The sequence below is a fragment of the Ruditapes philippinarum genome, unplaced genomic scaffold (genome assembly GCF_026571515.1).
Source record: "Ruditapes philippinarum isolate M1 unplaced genomic scaffold, ASM2657151v2 ctg10806_1_1_1_1, whole genome shotgun sequence".
In the NCBI taxonomy this organism is placed as follows: Eukaryota; Metazoa; Mollusca; class Bivalvia; order Venerida; family Veneridae; genus Ruditapes; species Ruditapes philippinarum.
The window spans coordinates 1,945-17,293 of NW_026855575.1; the positions used below are offsets into that span (position 1 = coordinate 1,945).

A 15,349-nucleotide genomic window follows, 5' to 3' on the forward strand; every position below is an offset into this window, starting at 1 on the left:
CTACATAATCCCAGGTATTAACTTAACCAAGCCGGCAACTTGTAAGGTTACAATCAATTTAAATATGGGAGTCAGATGGTACACAGGCCAGAACTTAAATTGATATAGCAAATACAATATTAACAATCCAATATACAATTAATCAATCCATGAACTAAAGCTCAGAACTTTTGAATTAAAATTAAATAAAAATTAAATTTTTTCCATGAAACAATTTTAGAAAAATAAAATCTACTTCAAATAATTATTTAATCAAATCCAAACTAAATATTAGTACAGCACAGCTATCAAATCATTGCTACAATACCTTACCGGAAAGAAAAAAAAAAGAAAAATGAGCTTTAATCCATGGTCATAAAATAATTAAGTCCACGCGATTGAAATACCACGCGAAAAAATACAAATATCCTAAATAATTAACCAAACAGGCCAGGGAATTACCACACTATTGTTTTGTCTCTTGATTAATCTGCTAAAAGCTTCCTAATCTGTAAAAAACAACAAAAAATTACGTTTCCGGTTTCAAAATCACCGCTTGCAGGAAATATTGCCAATCACAACGTTCCGCGCATGCGCTACGCACCGTAAATTACCGGAAACTTACGAAGTTCGCCGATTTACCAGAATTACAAATTCAGAGTCCCGAATCAATTTCCACTCCTAAACGCGATCTCACGAAACTCAAAATTACAGCCGAGGACCTTAACACACGAAAACTTAAATAAATTTTATCCGCCAAATTGTCTCAAAAGCTGCAGAAAGCCAACAGCGAGAACCCGCAATGTGACGTCACATGCGCCGCACGCCCGACCGATTCGCTGTCAAAAAAAACCAATCTGCCCGATCCCAATTGAAACAATTTATCCTGCCGACAACGCCAATAAAGTGTGCGCGTGTTTAGGCTTTACAATTCAACAATTACACAGCGTATAACGCTATAAATGGCAATACTAAATCCTGCTAAAAACCCCGCGAAGTAACCGACGCCATTACCATAAACCAACTACCCAGAGTGCACTCGAACCCCGGGAAAAAACCCATCCATCCCGTACCGTAATTATCCGGATAATTAGTAAAACACTACAGTACTGTAAATGTCTCCGATCTTCAAAAACATATTTCCGAGATATTTTAACGTAAGTGAGCTTCTATAATTTGATTTTATTTGTTACTCTGCTGTGTTTCTTGTTATTCAGCAGTATTAGGCTATATAACAAATTGATTCAAACTCCGAAAGCTAAAAGTATTCGCAAATATAAAAGGGGTGTCCTTGGGTTGGAACCAAATAAATTCTTAAAAATTTAAATTTTAGATTTTGATTTGATTCCAAAATTTTTTCTTTAACTTGGGTTTGCAGGGGAAATTTTAAAAAAAAAAAAATTTTTTAAATTAAAAAAACCTTTCTAAAATTTAAAACCGGGGTAAAGACTCATTTTCTTTCGGGGAAAAGTCATTAAATATCGGTTATTTTATACTATAGTTTTCAGATAGAAGGAAGTTTTCAAAAAACAAATCCTGAAGTGTCTTTGAATTGTTTGTGTATTCTAGGCTTAATGAGGGGCCACAGTGTTGCATCTAGGCCGCCCAATTGCGCGATTTGCGCACATTTTTTGCAGATCGCGCATTTCAATGAAGTCAATGCGCGCATCTGACAATCTTCTTATTTCTTGAACTAGCGGCTTGAACGCTTCAGCCATGTTTGTTTTCACTCATGGTAATGACTAAAATACGTACTTAATCATGTGTAGCAGCCGACTTAGTCATCACGCGTGTGTACTGGGCAGGAACCAGTTTCCGGACAATACCAGTTTCCGGACAAGTATTATAACAGCTTAATTTTAGCTTTATCGATCACGATCGGTATTATACGTCATGAAGATGCTTGGTTTGATTGTTTGAGAAAATAAACTTCCTTCCAAGTTGATACATCATTAAAATTTTGAGAGGATATCTTACCTGTGTTTTAAAAACAGCCTTATATCCCTTTGGGGCATGTAATTTGTTCTGCGCATGCGCAATATTTTGTTTATTTCGGGATATAATTTGGGGTAGCAATTAATGCACAATGTACTTCATTCGAAGTTCATTGGGTGTAATCCCCCCAGAGCTAAATCTGTAACGTATCGGAAAATGGTGTTTAGCTAGGTTTACTCCACTTTCGCACTTCGTTGCTGCCGTACACACAAAAATATCCGTTTCACTTTTCAATCATTCCGAGACCCATCACGTGATCGTTATTTTTCCTATCATAAACATTTTTCAGTAAATCAGCTTAATTATATAAGAAAGCTAATATGTGAGAACAATTTTTTTGTTATATTAGACTAATTATCAGTTAAATAGCAGCTTAAAATATGTCTGGAAACTGGTTCTGCAAGAGTGAACAATTTACACTTTTGATGACCTAATTTAACCCTTCAGTTTGTACATTGCTTACGTCACCAGGCAGTATTAATTGTGTTATCGGTCGTAGTTAGAGCTCAGGTTATGTATGTTAGTTTTATTAATGCATGTTTATTATTAAAAAATAGACAATTAAAAAAACTCGAATTCTGTCCGAAAACTGGTTTCTGCCCAGTATTGTAGTATTTGTTAATATTTTATTTCCGTTCTTGACCTATAAATTTTGAATTCAGTAATTCACTGAATGATACTAAATATGAATATATGAATGCAAGTCGATTTTTGTGATGATACAATTTTGATGCACTGAGGCTAATGAGACCATTATATGCATCAGTGTCTTTCAATTCAGATTTTTATCTCTTCTTTTTTTTTGTCCTTTAAGATATCAAGTCAACTTGTCAGGTAGTGAACTATTTTTTTATTCTATGAATTTGAATTGATAAATTTATCAGAAAATTTCATCTTAGTATAAGTTAGGGACATACTGGTTGGAGAGATGACTCTGACACTAAATCACATATTTTTTGCAATATTTTCATTATCTTCCTGTATATTTTAGATATTTAACAACCTAAAAAAGTTCAGTTCAAAGAACTTTACATTACTCTTCACAAATTATTTATGAAAATAGAAACTGGTACTGCTTTGAGATCCTGAATGAGGTATAAAAAACATGGGTTTTTTACCCCACAACAGTAGATAAAGTTGACACTTAAATTTTTAAGTAGAAAAAGACTGGAAAATCAGCATCAATAATTTAATTTTACATCTAGTATGTTTTATATATTTTTTGTTGATATTTAAACAATTTTTCAAAAATCTTGTCCAAGTCAGTGGCCTTTGGTAAATACAATTCTAACTACATTATTGTTATTTAGTAAAAAGAACTTTTTGAAGCAGTTTTTGCCTATGAAAAGTTAAGTTATTTGAAAAACATTAAAAGTTTACCAACTTACAAAAAAAATCATCACATTCTGTCCTGCTCCTACACAGTATACTACTAGGTGACTATATATTATGCTTGTTTGTTGTAAAAAGTTATAACAATTATATTTATCAAGTGTCGGGTTTATGTATGTGTCAGAGTTATCTATCCGACCATTATGGGTTACTGGTACTAAAATAATTCCAAAATTGACACCTGACCCAGATTATACATTCGGTAGTTTGATTTTATTATGAAAATGTTTGGTAATTTTGTATATAATAAACTATTTTATGGTACACAGAAATATTTTTTGTACCTGGTAATACTGAAAGACCCATGGTTGTTTTTTTTTCGAAATATTTACTGAGATATTCTAATGAAAGCAAAAATATTTACAAGACAAGAAATAATTTATATGTTTTATGCAATTAATGACTGATTTTGCAGTATTTGTCTACAGTCATATTTCTACTACATTACACTTAGGGTTATATTTTTGCATATTCTTTGCTATTTTTTGTAATTTTCAAAGATTTTAAGTGCTGTTTATAATGTGTAAATTACTTTCTTTAATTACATGAAAATATTTTACTTTTTAATAGATTTTATTTCTTGAATGAAAATTAGCATGAATCTTGAGGCATGCTGCTTGAACATCTATATAAAAGTTGCCTTTGGATATTGATTGTTATTGATGTAAAAGAGAGATATTTGTGTCTGATTACCTTCAAATTGCTTTGCTTACTTTATATAACCTTTTTATGGTGTCTGAAGGCATAATTTTTAGTTCTCAGAAAAGCATTTCCAGGAATGTAAATTCATCTTTTGTCAGTACAATGTACCAACAAAATAAAGGGTGCAAATTACAGGAAGATTTGTCTTTTTTTTAAAAGCTTATTTTCACATAGATAGTCTGTGATATTACATTTATACTGCCATCTATTGTCTTTATTATCTTCATATTAATGGTGCATCAATGGTGCATCTATCCAGCTGACTTGTTAAATTATACCAACACTCACAGTGGGAGAAGTGTACCATTAGGGCCTCAAATTATTGTAACTGCATCTCTTTTAATCTAAATTAAGCTTTAAAAGATAATTATATTCTGCAGGGATTAAGTTTTCTTAGGCAAACCATGTTTAAAAGTAACCCAAGGAAAACCATTTTTGAAAGTAAGCAGTAAAATTTACATTATATGAACTGTCTGCTTATTGTTATTACATGCCATTTGTCCTCCAGTACAGGCCTTAACTCTATAGGAGAGCATGAGATTTATGATATTGGGGTGGCTGGTTAGATTTTTGGGCAAGGCAAAATCTCTTCCTGGCTATTCAGTGTATTGAGTCTAATAGTCATTTGTCTCATCACTGATTCAGAAATCCTGTGATATTAGTAGTTGGTCACTTAAAGAGAAATTGGTAATTATTGCTTAGTTATCAAGGAAAGCTGGCTAGGTGGACTGGCTGCTAAGATATGTGGACTTACCACCAAGATATGATCAGAAATGTGTTGTTGGGACGTACAAACCACTGAGAAACAGAAAATGAAAATGTAGAGAAATGGGTATATACCTTGCCATACCTGTCTTGCTCAATGCTTGTTTTGGAAACATTAACCATTTCCTTTGATAGTCTTTGCAGGACAACTAGCATGATATATTGTGTTAGACAGGTCTCAAACCCATGTACAGACTTATGCTTGAAATACTGACCTTGTATAATAATTTATTCCTCTAAAGTGGTATCTAAAAAATTTCTATACATCCATTATATTAGATATAAATAAAATAATCCACATCTCTCTACTTACAGTTAAAGATGCTTCAAGCCCCTGCTGCAGATAACAACAAAGCTCCAATACTTGATGTGTTATGTAAATATTTACCTCAAGATTTTCAGGGGGTATGTCTAGAGATAGCATCAGGTACTGGTCAACATGTCATTCATTTTGCTCAATATTTCAAGCAAGCCACATTTCAACCTAGTGATATTGATCAAGCTAATATAAAAAGGTAAGCAATTAAATATTTTTGTCATATTTATTTTCACTAATTCTTAGAAGCATTTAAAGCTTAAAATCAAAATGTTCATCAAAATTTGTGACGAAAGAAAAGGGCCAAAACTGTATTTTCAGCTGGATTAAGGTGCTCAAAACTGGAATTTTTATCAACTCAAAATTCAAGAATCCATATCAACCCTTAAAATGACCTGTCTTTTTATGATCTTTCAAAATTAAAAAAAAAGAGAGAAAAAAGATATATTTTCTTGCTATAACATTAAAATACAACTCAAATAAAGTAAGTTTTGCAAATAGATGGACAAGGTGCCATCATTGCCAGATTTATTTATTTCACCCATAAAGAAAACAGATCCTTTAGGCAGTTCAAATAATTCTGCTTTTACAGTAATGAGATTGCACTATAGTATACCAGTTATAATTATGAGATTTTTTTTTACTTGTATTTACAGTATATCAGCATATACAGCACATCATGGTCTATCTAATGTGAAACCACCTATAACCATAGACATCACAACTCCTGTTACCAGTTGGTCAGAGAAAATAAGCCCCGCCACCTGTGATGTCATATATAATGCTAACATGGTTCATATATCACCCTGGGAAACAGCTATAGTATGTTATTACAATTTGTGTCTTAAATCTTTTAAAAATGTTATAATTTAACACTCATACCAGTATTTCCCACAGTACATACATTTACAGCAGTTGTGTATCACCCTGGGAGACATCTATAGTATACTTTTTAGCTCACCTGAGCATGCTCAGGGTGAGCTTTTAGGATCGATGATTGTCCGTCGTCCGTCCGTCGTCCGTCCATTCACATTTTGTTGTTAACACTCCAGCGGTCGCATTTTTGCCTCAATCATCATCAAACTTTGTCAGGATGCTTATCTAGTTGATAGCTCGGATGAGTTCGAACATGGGTTATCTCGGATGAAAAATTAGGTCACAAGAGCTAAAAGTAGAAAAACCTTGTTAACACTCTAGAGGTCACATTTTTGCCTCAATCATCATCAAACTTGGTCAGGATGTTTGTCTAGGTGATAGCTCGGATGAGTTCGAACATGGGTCATCTCGGATGAAAAAGTAGGTCACCAGACCTAAAAATAGAAAAACCTTGTTAACACTCCAGCGGTCACATTTTTGCCTCAATCATCATCAAACTTGGTCAGGATGCTTAGCTAGTTGATAGCTAGGATGAGTTCGAACATGGGTCATCTCGGATGAAAAACTAGGTCACAAGAGCTAAAAATAGAAAAACCTTGTTAACACTCTAGAGGTCACATTTTTGCCTCAATCATCATCAAACTTGGTCAGGATGTTTGTCTAGGTGATAGCTTGCATGAGTTCGAACATGGGTCATCTCGGATGAAAAAGTAGGTCACCGGAGCTAAAAATAGAAAAACCTTGTTAACACTCCAGCGTTCACATTTTGGCATCAATCATCATCAAACTTTGTCAGGAAGCTTGTCTAGGTGATAGCTCGGATGAGTTCGAACATGGGTCATCTCTGATGAAAAAGTAGGTCACTGGAGCTAAAAATAGAAAAACCTTGTTAACACTCCAGCTGTCACATTTTTGCATCAATCATCATCAAACTTGGTCAGGATGCTTGTCTAGGTGATAGCTTGGATGAGTTCGAACATGGGTCATCTCTGATAAAAAAGTAGGTCACTGGAGCTAAAAATAGAAAAACTTTGTTAACACACTAGCGGTCACATTTTTGCCTCAATCATCATCAAACTTGGTCAGGATGCTTGTCTAGGTGATAGCTTGCATAAGTTCCAACATGGGTCATCTCAGATGAAAAACTAGGTCACCGGAGCTAAAAATAGAAAAACCTTGTTAACACTCCAGCGGTCACATTTTTGCCTCAATCATCATCAAACTTGGTCAGGATGCTTATCTATTTGATAGCTCGGATGAGTTCGAACATTTGTCATCTCGGATGAAAAACTAGGTCACAAGAGCTAAAAATAAAAAAGCCTTGTTAACACTCTAGCAGTCACAATTTTGCCTCAATCATCATCAAACTTGGTCAGGATGTTTGTCTAGTTGATAGCTTGGATCAGTTCGAATATTGGTCATCTCGGATGAAAAACTAGGTCACAGGAGCTAAAAATAGAAAAATCTTGTTAACACTCTAGTGGCTACTGTTTTGATCCAAATATCCTGTAAATTGGTCTGAAAGTTTGTTTTGATGATTTCTAAGTCAAGTTCGAACATAGGTCATCTTGGATGAAAAACTAGGTCACACCGCCCAAATATTGAAAAACCTTGTTAACATTCTAGTGGTCACATTTTCGGCTCAATTATCATCAAACTTGGTCAGGATGCTTGTCTAGGTAATTGCTCGGATGAGTTCGAAATCGCATGTGAAACTAGGTCACCGGAGCTAAAAATAGAAAAATCTTGTTAACACTCTAGTTGCTACTGTTTTGATCCAAGTATCCTGGAAATTGGTCTGAAAGTTTGTTTTGATGATTTCTAGGTCATGTTTGAATATGGGTCACCTGGGTAAAAAACTAGGTCACACTGCTCAAATATGGATAATCCTTGTTAACACTAGTGGTCACTTTTTTGACTCACCTGTCATGAGACTTGGTCAGAATGCTTGTCTAGGTAATTGTTTGGATGAGTTTGATGGGTCAGGTGAGCGATCTAGGGCCATCATGGCCCTCTTGTTTAAGTTGTCAAGTGACTGTTATATTTGTGTGTTTAATGATGCACATCTTTGTTAAATGAGTTATTAATCAGTGTATATATAAAAAAAAAAATTATATAATTATGTTATGGTATGTATTGTTGTCATGGTAAATCCACCCATTTAGCTCAATAGGGAGAGCATTGTATTTAAAGTAACCCAGGGATGGCTGGCTCAATCCTTTGACAAAGTGTAATTTCTCCATGACAAATAATTCTCGAAATTGGCTCTAATGGTCAATAAATGTCTCTCAACACCGATTCATAAATCATGTGGGGTAAGAAATTGGTCACTTGCGGAGGAATAAGTAATAACTGGTTTGTTATCTAGGAAAGCTAGTGTTGATAAACCATCAAGATATGACCAAAAATTGTGTAAAAATCAGCATAAAAGAACACCAGAAAAATAATGCAATCCAACAAACAAATTTTCATGTTAGGGATAGTAATGGTTGCACATTTAGCTGACTATCAGTTTAATGAATAATTTTAAATACAATATAAGATGCTGCATGCTCTTTAAATCCACAAAATTAATGATTTTGCTACTCTTTGTTTCCTTAAATTTTATTTTCAGGGTTTATTTGACACAGCAGGCATATTGTTGAAACCAAATGGATTTTTAATAACATATGGGGTAGGTTTGATAAATGTTTTCTTCATAGAGATTATTATCAAATGTTATTTTAAACATTTTAAAACTGCATAATGGCTGTCGGTTAAAATGTTTTTTTTCAAATAAAATTGAAAAAGTAATATTTGTAAATTTCCATTGAATCAAATGAAGTTAGTTTTAACAGTATTTTATCTATAAATGTTACATTTGCATAATTGAAAATGTACAATTAATTGTACAATTTGAGAAGAAAGCTTTGATTAGAATCTGTAACAAAAACTCATTGCAATTGAAGAGGAATTTTTGTAAGAGAATGTCCAATTGTGTTTACTTATAATTATATAAATCATTTAGAAATACTATTAATTAGAATATCAAAATAATTGCAATTTTATCTGAAATTATAAAGTTAAGTAAATTTTACCATTTTAGTAGGGCAATAAAGTGATAATTTGGTTGCTTTAGTTGACTGCTGTTGCAACAAGACCATCACTTTAGGCTTGTCCCACTGCACTTAAAACATAAAAGCAATACTGTCATAAAACATTGCATGTGAATATATTATAACATGTTAATAATAAATACTGTTAGTGTGACTGTTTTTAGCTGGTATATTGAAGAAGGTGGTAGTACCCAGATGCTTGCATATGCCTGAAATAAAACAAAATACGGCACATATCTACTTATATAACTAAAACAAACAAAATAACCCTAAAAACCCTCTTCTTTTGTTTTCTGTTAAAGGAAGCTATTCAGTTAGAAAAATCAGTGGTTCTACTAAAGTGCTAATGTACCAGAAACAGGGACATGTGAGGTCCTCAAGCACCAATATAAATAAAACCTGAAAAGTCATCCTTCATAATTGCTTTAGAAACAGTAGAAGTTAACTTACTTTTGTACCAAAGTGTCAATACTTATTAAAGTTGTACAACTAGATTTTGCTACAAATTATGTATTGGTTTTTACAACCTAGCATCACATTATTTTCACCTTATCTTAATTCCTCTAGGATATGTAATATTTATGTTATAATATTTGTTATTTTGTAAAATCCTTTTTTTTTATTTGAAAAATGTAATAGCCCTATGCAGAAGATGGTATATTGGAACCAGAAAGTAATATAAGATTTGACAAATCCCTAAAGGCAAGGTAAATGTGGTTGTTTTCCTTATTCTAATGGAAAACATGTTATACAGGCTATGTTTTAATGTCGACATGTATATGGAATTCCATTAAGAGGCATACATTTTAAATGGAGCTCTATTAAGATGTTTATTCAGTACTATCTAGTCCAAAGGCTAATATATTTAAAAGTGCATATTAATTATGTAACAAAACACTACTAGTAATTTGTACTCAGTTTTATGTTGTTTAGTACACAAGTACTGTTAGAGTCTAGATGTTATATGAAATAATGATTGCTCTGTGTGTTCTGAACTTTTGGTAAGACTTTGCTCCTGAAATCTATGGTACATGTATGAGTAAAATTTCCAGTGTCATGCATTCTATTTTGTCTTCTATTAATAGAAAATAAGACGTTTTCAAGAAAGACAAGAAACTGCAGTGTTATATTCTTACCTCCACACAAAGCAATTTTAACATTTTCTTTTTCTTCAAAATTTGTATTGAACTATTAACAGGATAAAAATATTTAATATTTTGAATATTTGAATCTACATGCATTCCAGCCTGTTTGTTGTAGAATAAAATTTTCTTATAAAAACTATCAAAATGTTTACTTTTAAATAAGTAAATCACATATTTTTTTTATTTTTTTCCAGAGACCCTTCCTGGGGTGTGAGAGATATAAAAGATTTAACAATTTTAGCAGATAAAAATGGAATAAAGCTGATAGATAAGGTAGGTAATTGTATATTTATCTACAGACTGAATAGATATGGATTTTACTAAGCTTTTTAGTACTTCGAGTATGTATGTTTTACCTGCTGTTTGAAGTTGCTACAGAAATAGAAGAGTTATATACATGTAACAAGAGTGTTACCTATCTGTTTCAGTTTCATCATCTATGTTAAAGTATTTTTTCCTGTTACAGTCCATACTACTTAAGTTACTGTCCTTATTACTTAAGTTACAGTCTCCATTACTTATCTTACAGTCCTTATTAATTAAGTTACAGTCCCTATTACTTATGCTACAATCCTTATTAATTATGTTACAGTCCATATTACTTATGTTACAGTTCCTATAATTACTTATGTTACAATCCCTATTACTTATGCTACTGCCCTTATCACTTATTTCACGGTCCCTATGACTTATGTTACAGTCCTCATTACTTATGTTACAGCTCCTATTACTTATGCTACAGTCCTTATAACTTATGTTACAGTCCTCATTACTTATGTTACAGTCCCTATTACTTACATCACAGTCCTTATTGCCTAAGGTACAATCCCTATTACTTATATTACAGTCCCTATTACTTATGCTACAGTCCTTATCACTTATGTTATAGTCCCTAGCTGTTACTTAGGTTTTGGTCCTTATTACTTATGTTACAATCTCTGTTACTTATCTTACAGTTCATATTACTGAAGTTACAGTCCCTATGACTTATGTTACAGTCCTCATTACTTATGTTACAGTCCTTATTACTTACATCACAGTCCTTATTGCTTAAGTTACAATCCCTATTACTTATATTACAGTCCCTATTACTTATGTTACAGTTCTTATTACTTAAGTTAGAGTTCTTATTACTTATGTTAAAGTCCACAGTCAGTATTACTTATGCTACAGTCATTTTTAGCTGGACTATTCGATAAGAATAAGTAGAGCTATTGTAGTACCCCGAGCGTCGGCGTCGGCGTAACCACTTATGTTAAAGTTTTTGTAATAGTTTAAATATTTTCAAAATCCATTGACATATGGCTTTGAAACTTTGCACACTTGTTCACCATCATTACCCCAACCTGTAAACAGGAGGAGGTAACTGTATCAAGCATTTTGACAGAATTATGCCCCTTTTTAGCTCGACTATTCGATAAGAATAAGTAGAGCTATTGCAGTCACCCGAGCGTCGGCGTCGGCGTAACCACTTATGTTAAAGTTTTTGTAATAGTTCAAATATTTTCAAAGTCCATTGACATATGGCTTTGAAACTTTGCACACTTGTTCACAATCATGACCCCAACCTGTAGACAGGAGGAGGTAACTCTATCAAGCATCTTGACAGAATTATGCCCCTTTTTCGACTTAGAATTTACGTTAAAGTTTTTGTAATAGTTCAAATATTTTCAAAGTCCATTGACATATGGCTTTGAAACTTTGCACACTTGTTCACCATCATGACCCCAACCTGTAGACAGGAGGAGGTAACTCTATCAAGCATTTTGACAGAATTATGCCCCTTTTTCGACTTAGAATTTACGTTAAAGTTTTTGTAATAGTTCAAATATTTTCAAAGTCCATTGACATATGGCTTTGAAACTTTGCACACTTGTTCACCATCATTACCCCAACCTGTAAACAGGAGGAGGTAACTGTATCAAGCATTTTTTTTACTATCAAGCACTAAGAATAGTCGAGCGTTGCTGTCCTACCGACAGCTCTTGTTCGACTTAGAATTTACGTTAAAGTTTTTGTAATAGTTCAAATATTTTCAAAGTCCATTGACATATGGCTTTGAAACTTTGCACACTTGTTCACCATCATTACCCCAACCTGTAAACAGGAGGAGGTAACTGTATCAAGCATTTTGACAGAATTATGCCCCTTTTTCGACTTAGAATTTACGTTAAAGTTTTTGTAATAGTTCAAATATTTTCAAAGTCCATTGACATATGGCTTTGAAACTTTGCACACTTGTTCACCATCATTACCCCAACCTGTAAACAGGAGGAGGTAACTGTATCAAGCATTTTGACAGAATTATGCCCCTTTTTTCGACTTAGAATTTATGTTAAAGTTTTTGTAATACCTCAAATATTTTCAAAGTCCATTGACATATGGCTTTGAAACTTTGCACACTTGTTCACCATCATTACCCCAACCTGTAAACAGGAGGAGGTAACTGTATCAAGCATTTTTTTTTACAATCAAGCACTAAGAATAGTCGAGCGTTGCTGTCCTACCGACAGCTCTTGTTATTGAAAGTGTAATTGTGGTTATCGTTTTGAATATTACATAGAGAACCATTACATGCATTAGGTATTTTACTCTCTATCATTGATTTATGCAGTGAAGTTGATATATATTATTTGGTAAAGAGCAGACTGGTATTGGAACATAGTCAAGTACTCAGACATATATAATATTATTTATGTTCAGTATAATAAAATTCATTGAATACTTGACTTAACATAGCACAACAAAAGGAACATGTCATTATTAAATGGTGAATACTTGCATGTTATCATTCAATTGTATATACTACTTAGTTTGGCTATTTATTAAAAGTATAATGGAGTAATCCAACAAAGTTCTGTGTCATTTAGCTGAATAGACATCACTAATGACTTGCAATCTTAATTGTAGGTCATTGTCTGTGACCCAAAATTGTTACATACTTTTATTATGCCCCCTTTAAAGAAGTGGGGGTATATTGCTTTGCATTTATTTGTCTGTTTGTCGAACTGTCAACCAAATGGTTTCCGATGAATAACTAAAGAACGCTTAGGCCTAGGGACTTCAAACATGGTAAAGGGGTTGTTCATGACCAGTAAATAACCCCTATTGTTGTTTTTTTTTTGGTCATATGATCAAACATCAGTCACCATAATCTGATCACATGACTAATTGGCTGTTGAAAGGGGCATACATGTACACGTTTTACAAACATATCTTGTTATAGAATTATCCCCATTTGTGAAATTTAAAAAAAAACGTCTGCCAGGATGATTTATTTTACAAATTCTGTAGTGAACTGTCCTGTGGTTGATTTTGTAAGGGTTTAAGACAGTGATTCTATATCTATATGAATTGCATCAACTTTATTTATGTTAAAGAATCAATCAGTCATATCTTTATTTCCTTATAGATACAGTTTTTACTCTTTTAGAAGTATTTATTTTTTATACTTAATTATTGAACCATTATTTGGAGCATTGCATTAGCAACGATATTTCTCTTTGGAATTAATTACTTTATTCCTGAAAGGTATGAATTGAATTTTGACAAATGAGAATAATTGTATGGTGAGGAATAATTTTCTTGTTCAAAATGTGTTTTAAATGTTTTAATTTTTTGTGTTCACTAATTTCAGATTGCAATGCCTGCAAACAACAAAACCTTGATATGGAAGAAAGTGTGATAATTGTGATAGCTGATGAAGTAAAAATCTAGATTTTGTAATTAAAGTGGTTGCCTGGACGAAAGCATTATTTTGTTGTAGGCAATTATCAGCAGAGACTAATGTAGAACCCCCTTTAATCAAAACTATGGATGTAAATTATTATGGCTTTAAAATATTTTGAAAACATTTTTTTAATTATTTTATCAGTATTTGTTATCTTCCTTTTATATGTTAGAATTAAGTTTGAATTTTTATAGAAGAGAATTTCCTTGTTGGTTAAATGCAAATCTTTGATAACAAATGAGCTTTTGTCACTTTAGCTACTATACTTGAGAAATAAAATCTTAAACTTTTACTTTCTTGTTTGTGATTTTGGATATTTAACAATGCATTATTCATAGGAAATATATTGGAAGCAATAGCCCTGCAATTGGATCAATGAACATGAAATTGTTTGTCTCTCATATCTGGATTATGTGCCCCATGTCCTAGTGGTTTCTCTTCCTTCCTCGTGCAATGAGAAATTGTTCATACTAAAGATGGATTTGAAGTAGATTGATTTATAACTTTCATCATGAAAGAGCTAACGTAAGATAATGATAGATAAGTTTTAGTTTAAATTAACATCTTTCTGTCTATAATGTGCATCATGCATCACTAATGAATGCTCACTTGAAAGTTATTTAAAATTGATTTAACACTGGCTAATGGATTATATTCTTTCGCTTGAAATATTACCTATGTATGTCAAAAGGAATGAAAGCTTCACTTTTACTTGCCAATTTTTTATTTAAATTGGAATTCAGAGGCATCAAGAACTCGATTTTCATCAAAGTTTGATCATTCTTTTAACTGATTACATATTAGGCCTAAATGTCAAATAAATTACAGAAAATGTAAAAATATGACCTTTTGTAAAGGTTGTTATCTAATATGAGCTGTATCTAATCAAGCATTTTAAATTAGGAGAGTTTATGTTTTTTCTACATGTAACATTACATTAACATATATAGTTGGTCATAGATTGTATAGATTGAAATTAACAATGACAATAGAATTTTATAAGTATTAAACATTTTACAACCTTGTTTATATTATTAGTTGTAAAAATTGTTTATATTATTAGTTATAAAGATTGTTGACCAGATAATATGGCCCTATAAAAACGACTGTTCCCCGTATATATATCCGAGTTGGGCTAGGGGAGGGTTTTTTACCAACCAGCCCGTGAATATAGGTCCATATAAGGTGAATATAGGTCCCTGTTAAACCCAATCTTTAATAACCGAATTTATAATGCAGCAAACTCATTTTTTGGAAAAAAGTAAGATTTCTTCAATATATCGACAACCATGTTTTATTAAAACTATAAAACTTTTCATTTGATATCCGATGAAAATCGATGTTAAAAACGTGG

At 32.5% G+C, this 15,349-nt stretch overlaps 1 protein-coding gene across 1 annotated transcript; it reads left to right on the top strand.

Annotated features, from left to right (window-relative positions):
• Positions 1-1,080: 1,080 nt before the first annotated feature.
• On the top strand, positions 1,081-14,287 carry LOC132743763 (methyltransferase-like 26). The gene is made up of 7 exons (XM_060732324.1): positions 1,081-1,136; positions 5,149-5,348; positions 5,806-5,971; positions 8,640-8,699; positions 9,760-9,827; positions 10,460-10,538; positions 13,903-14,287. Exons 1-7 carry the CDS (start codon positions 1,095-1,097, stop codon positions 13,948-13,950), a joined length of 663 nt encoding a protein of 220 aa, XP_060588307.1. The 5' UTR covers positions 1,081-1,094; the 3' UTR covers positions 13,951-14,287.
• The last annotated feature ends 1,062 nt before the right edge of the window (positions 14,288-15,349 follow it).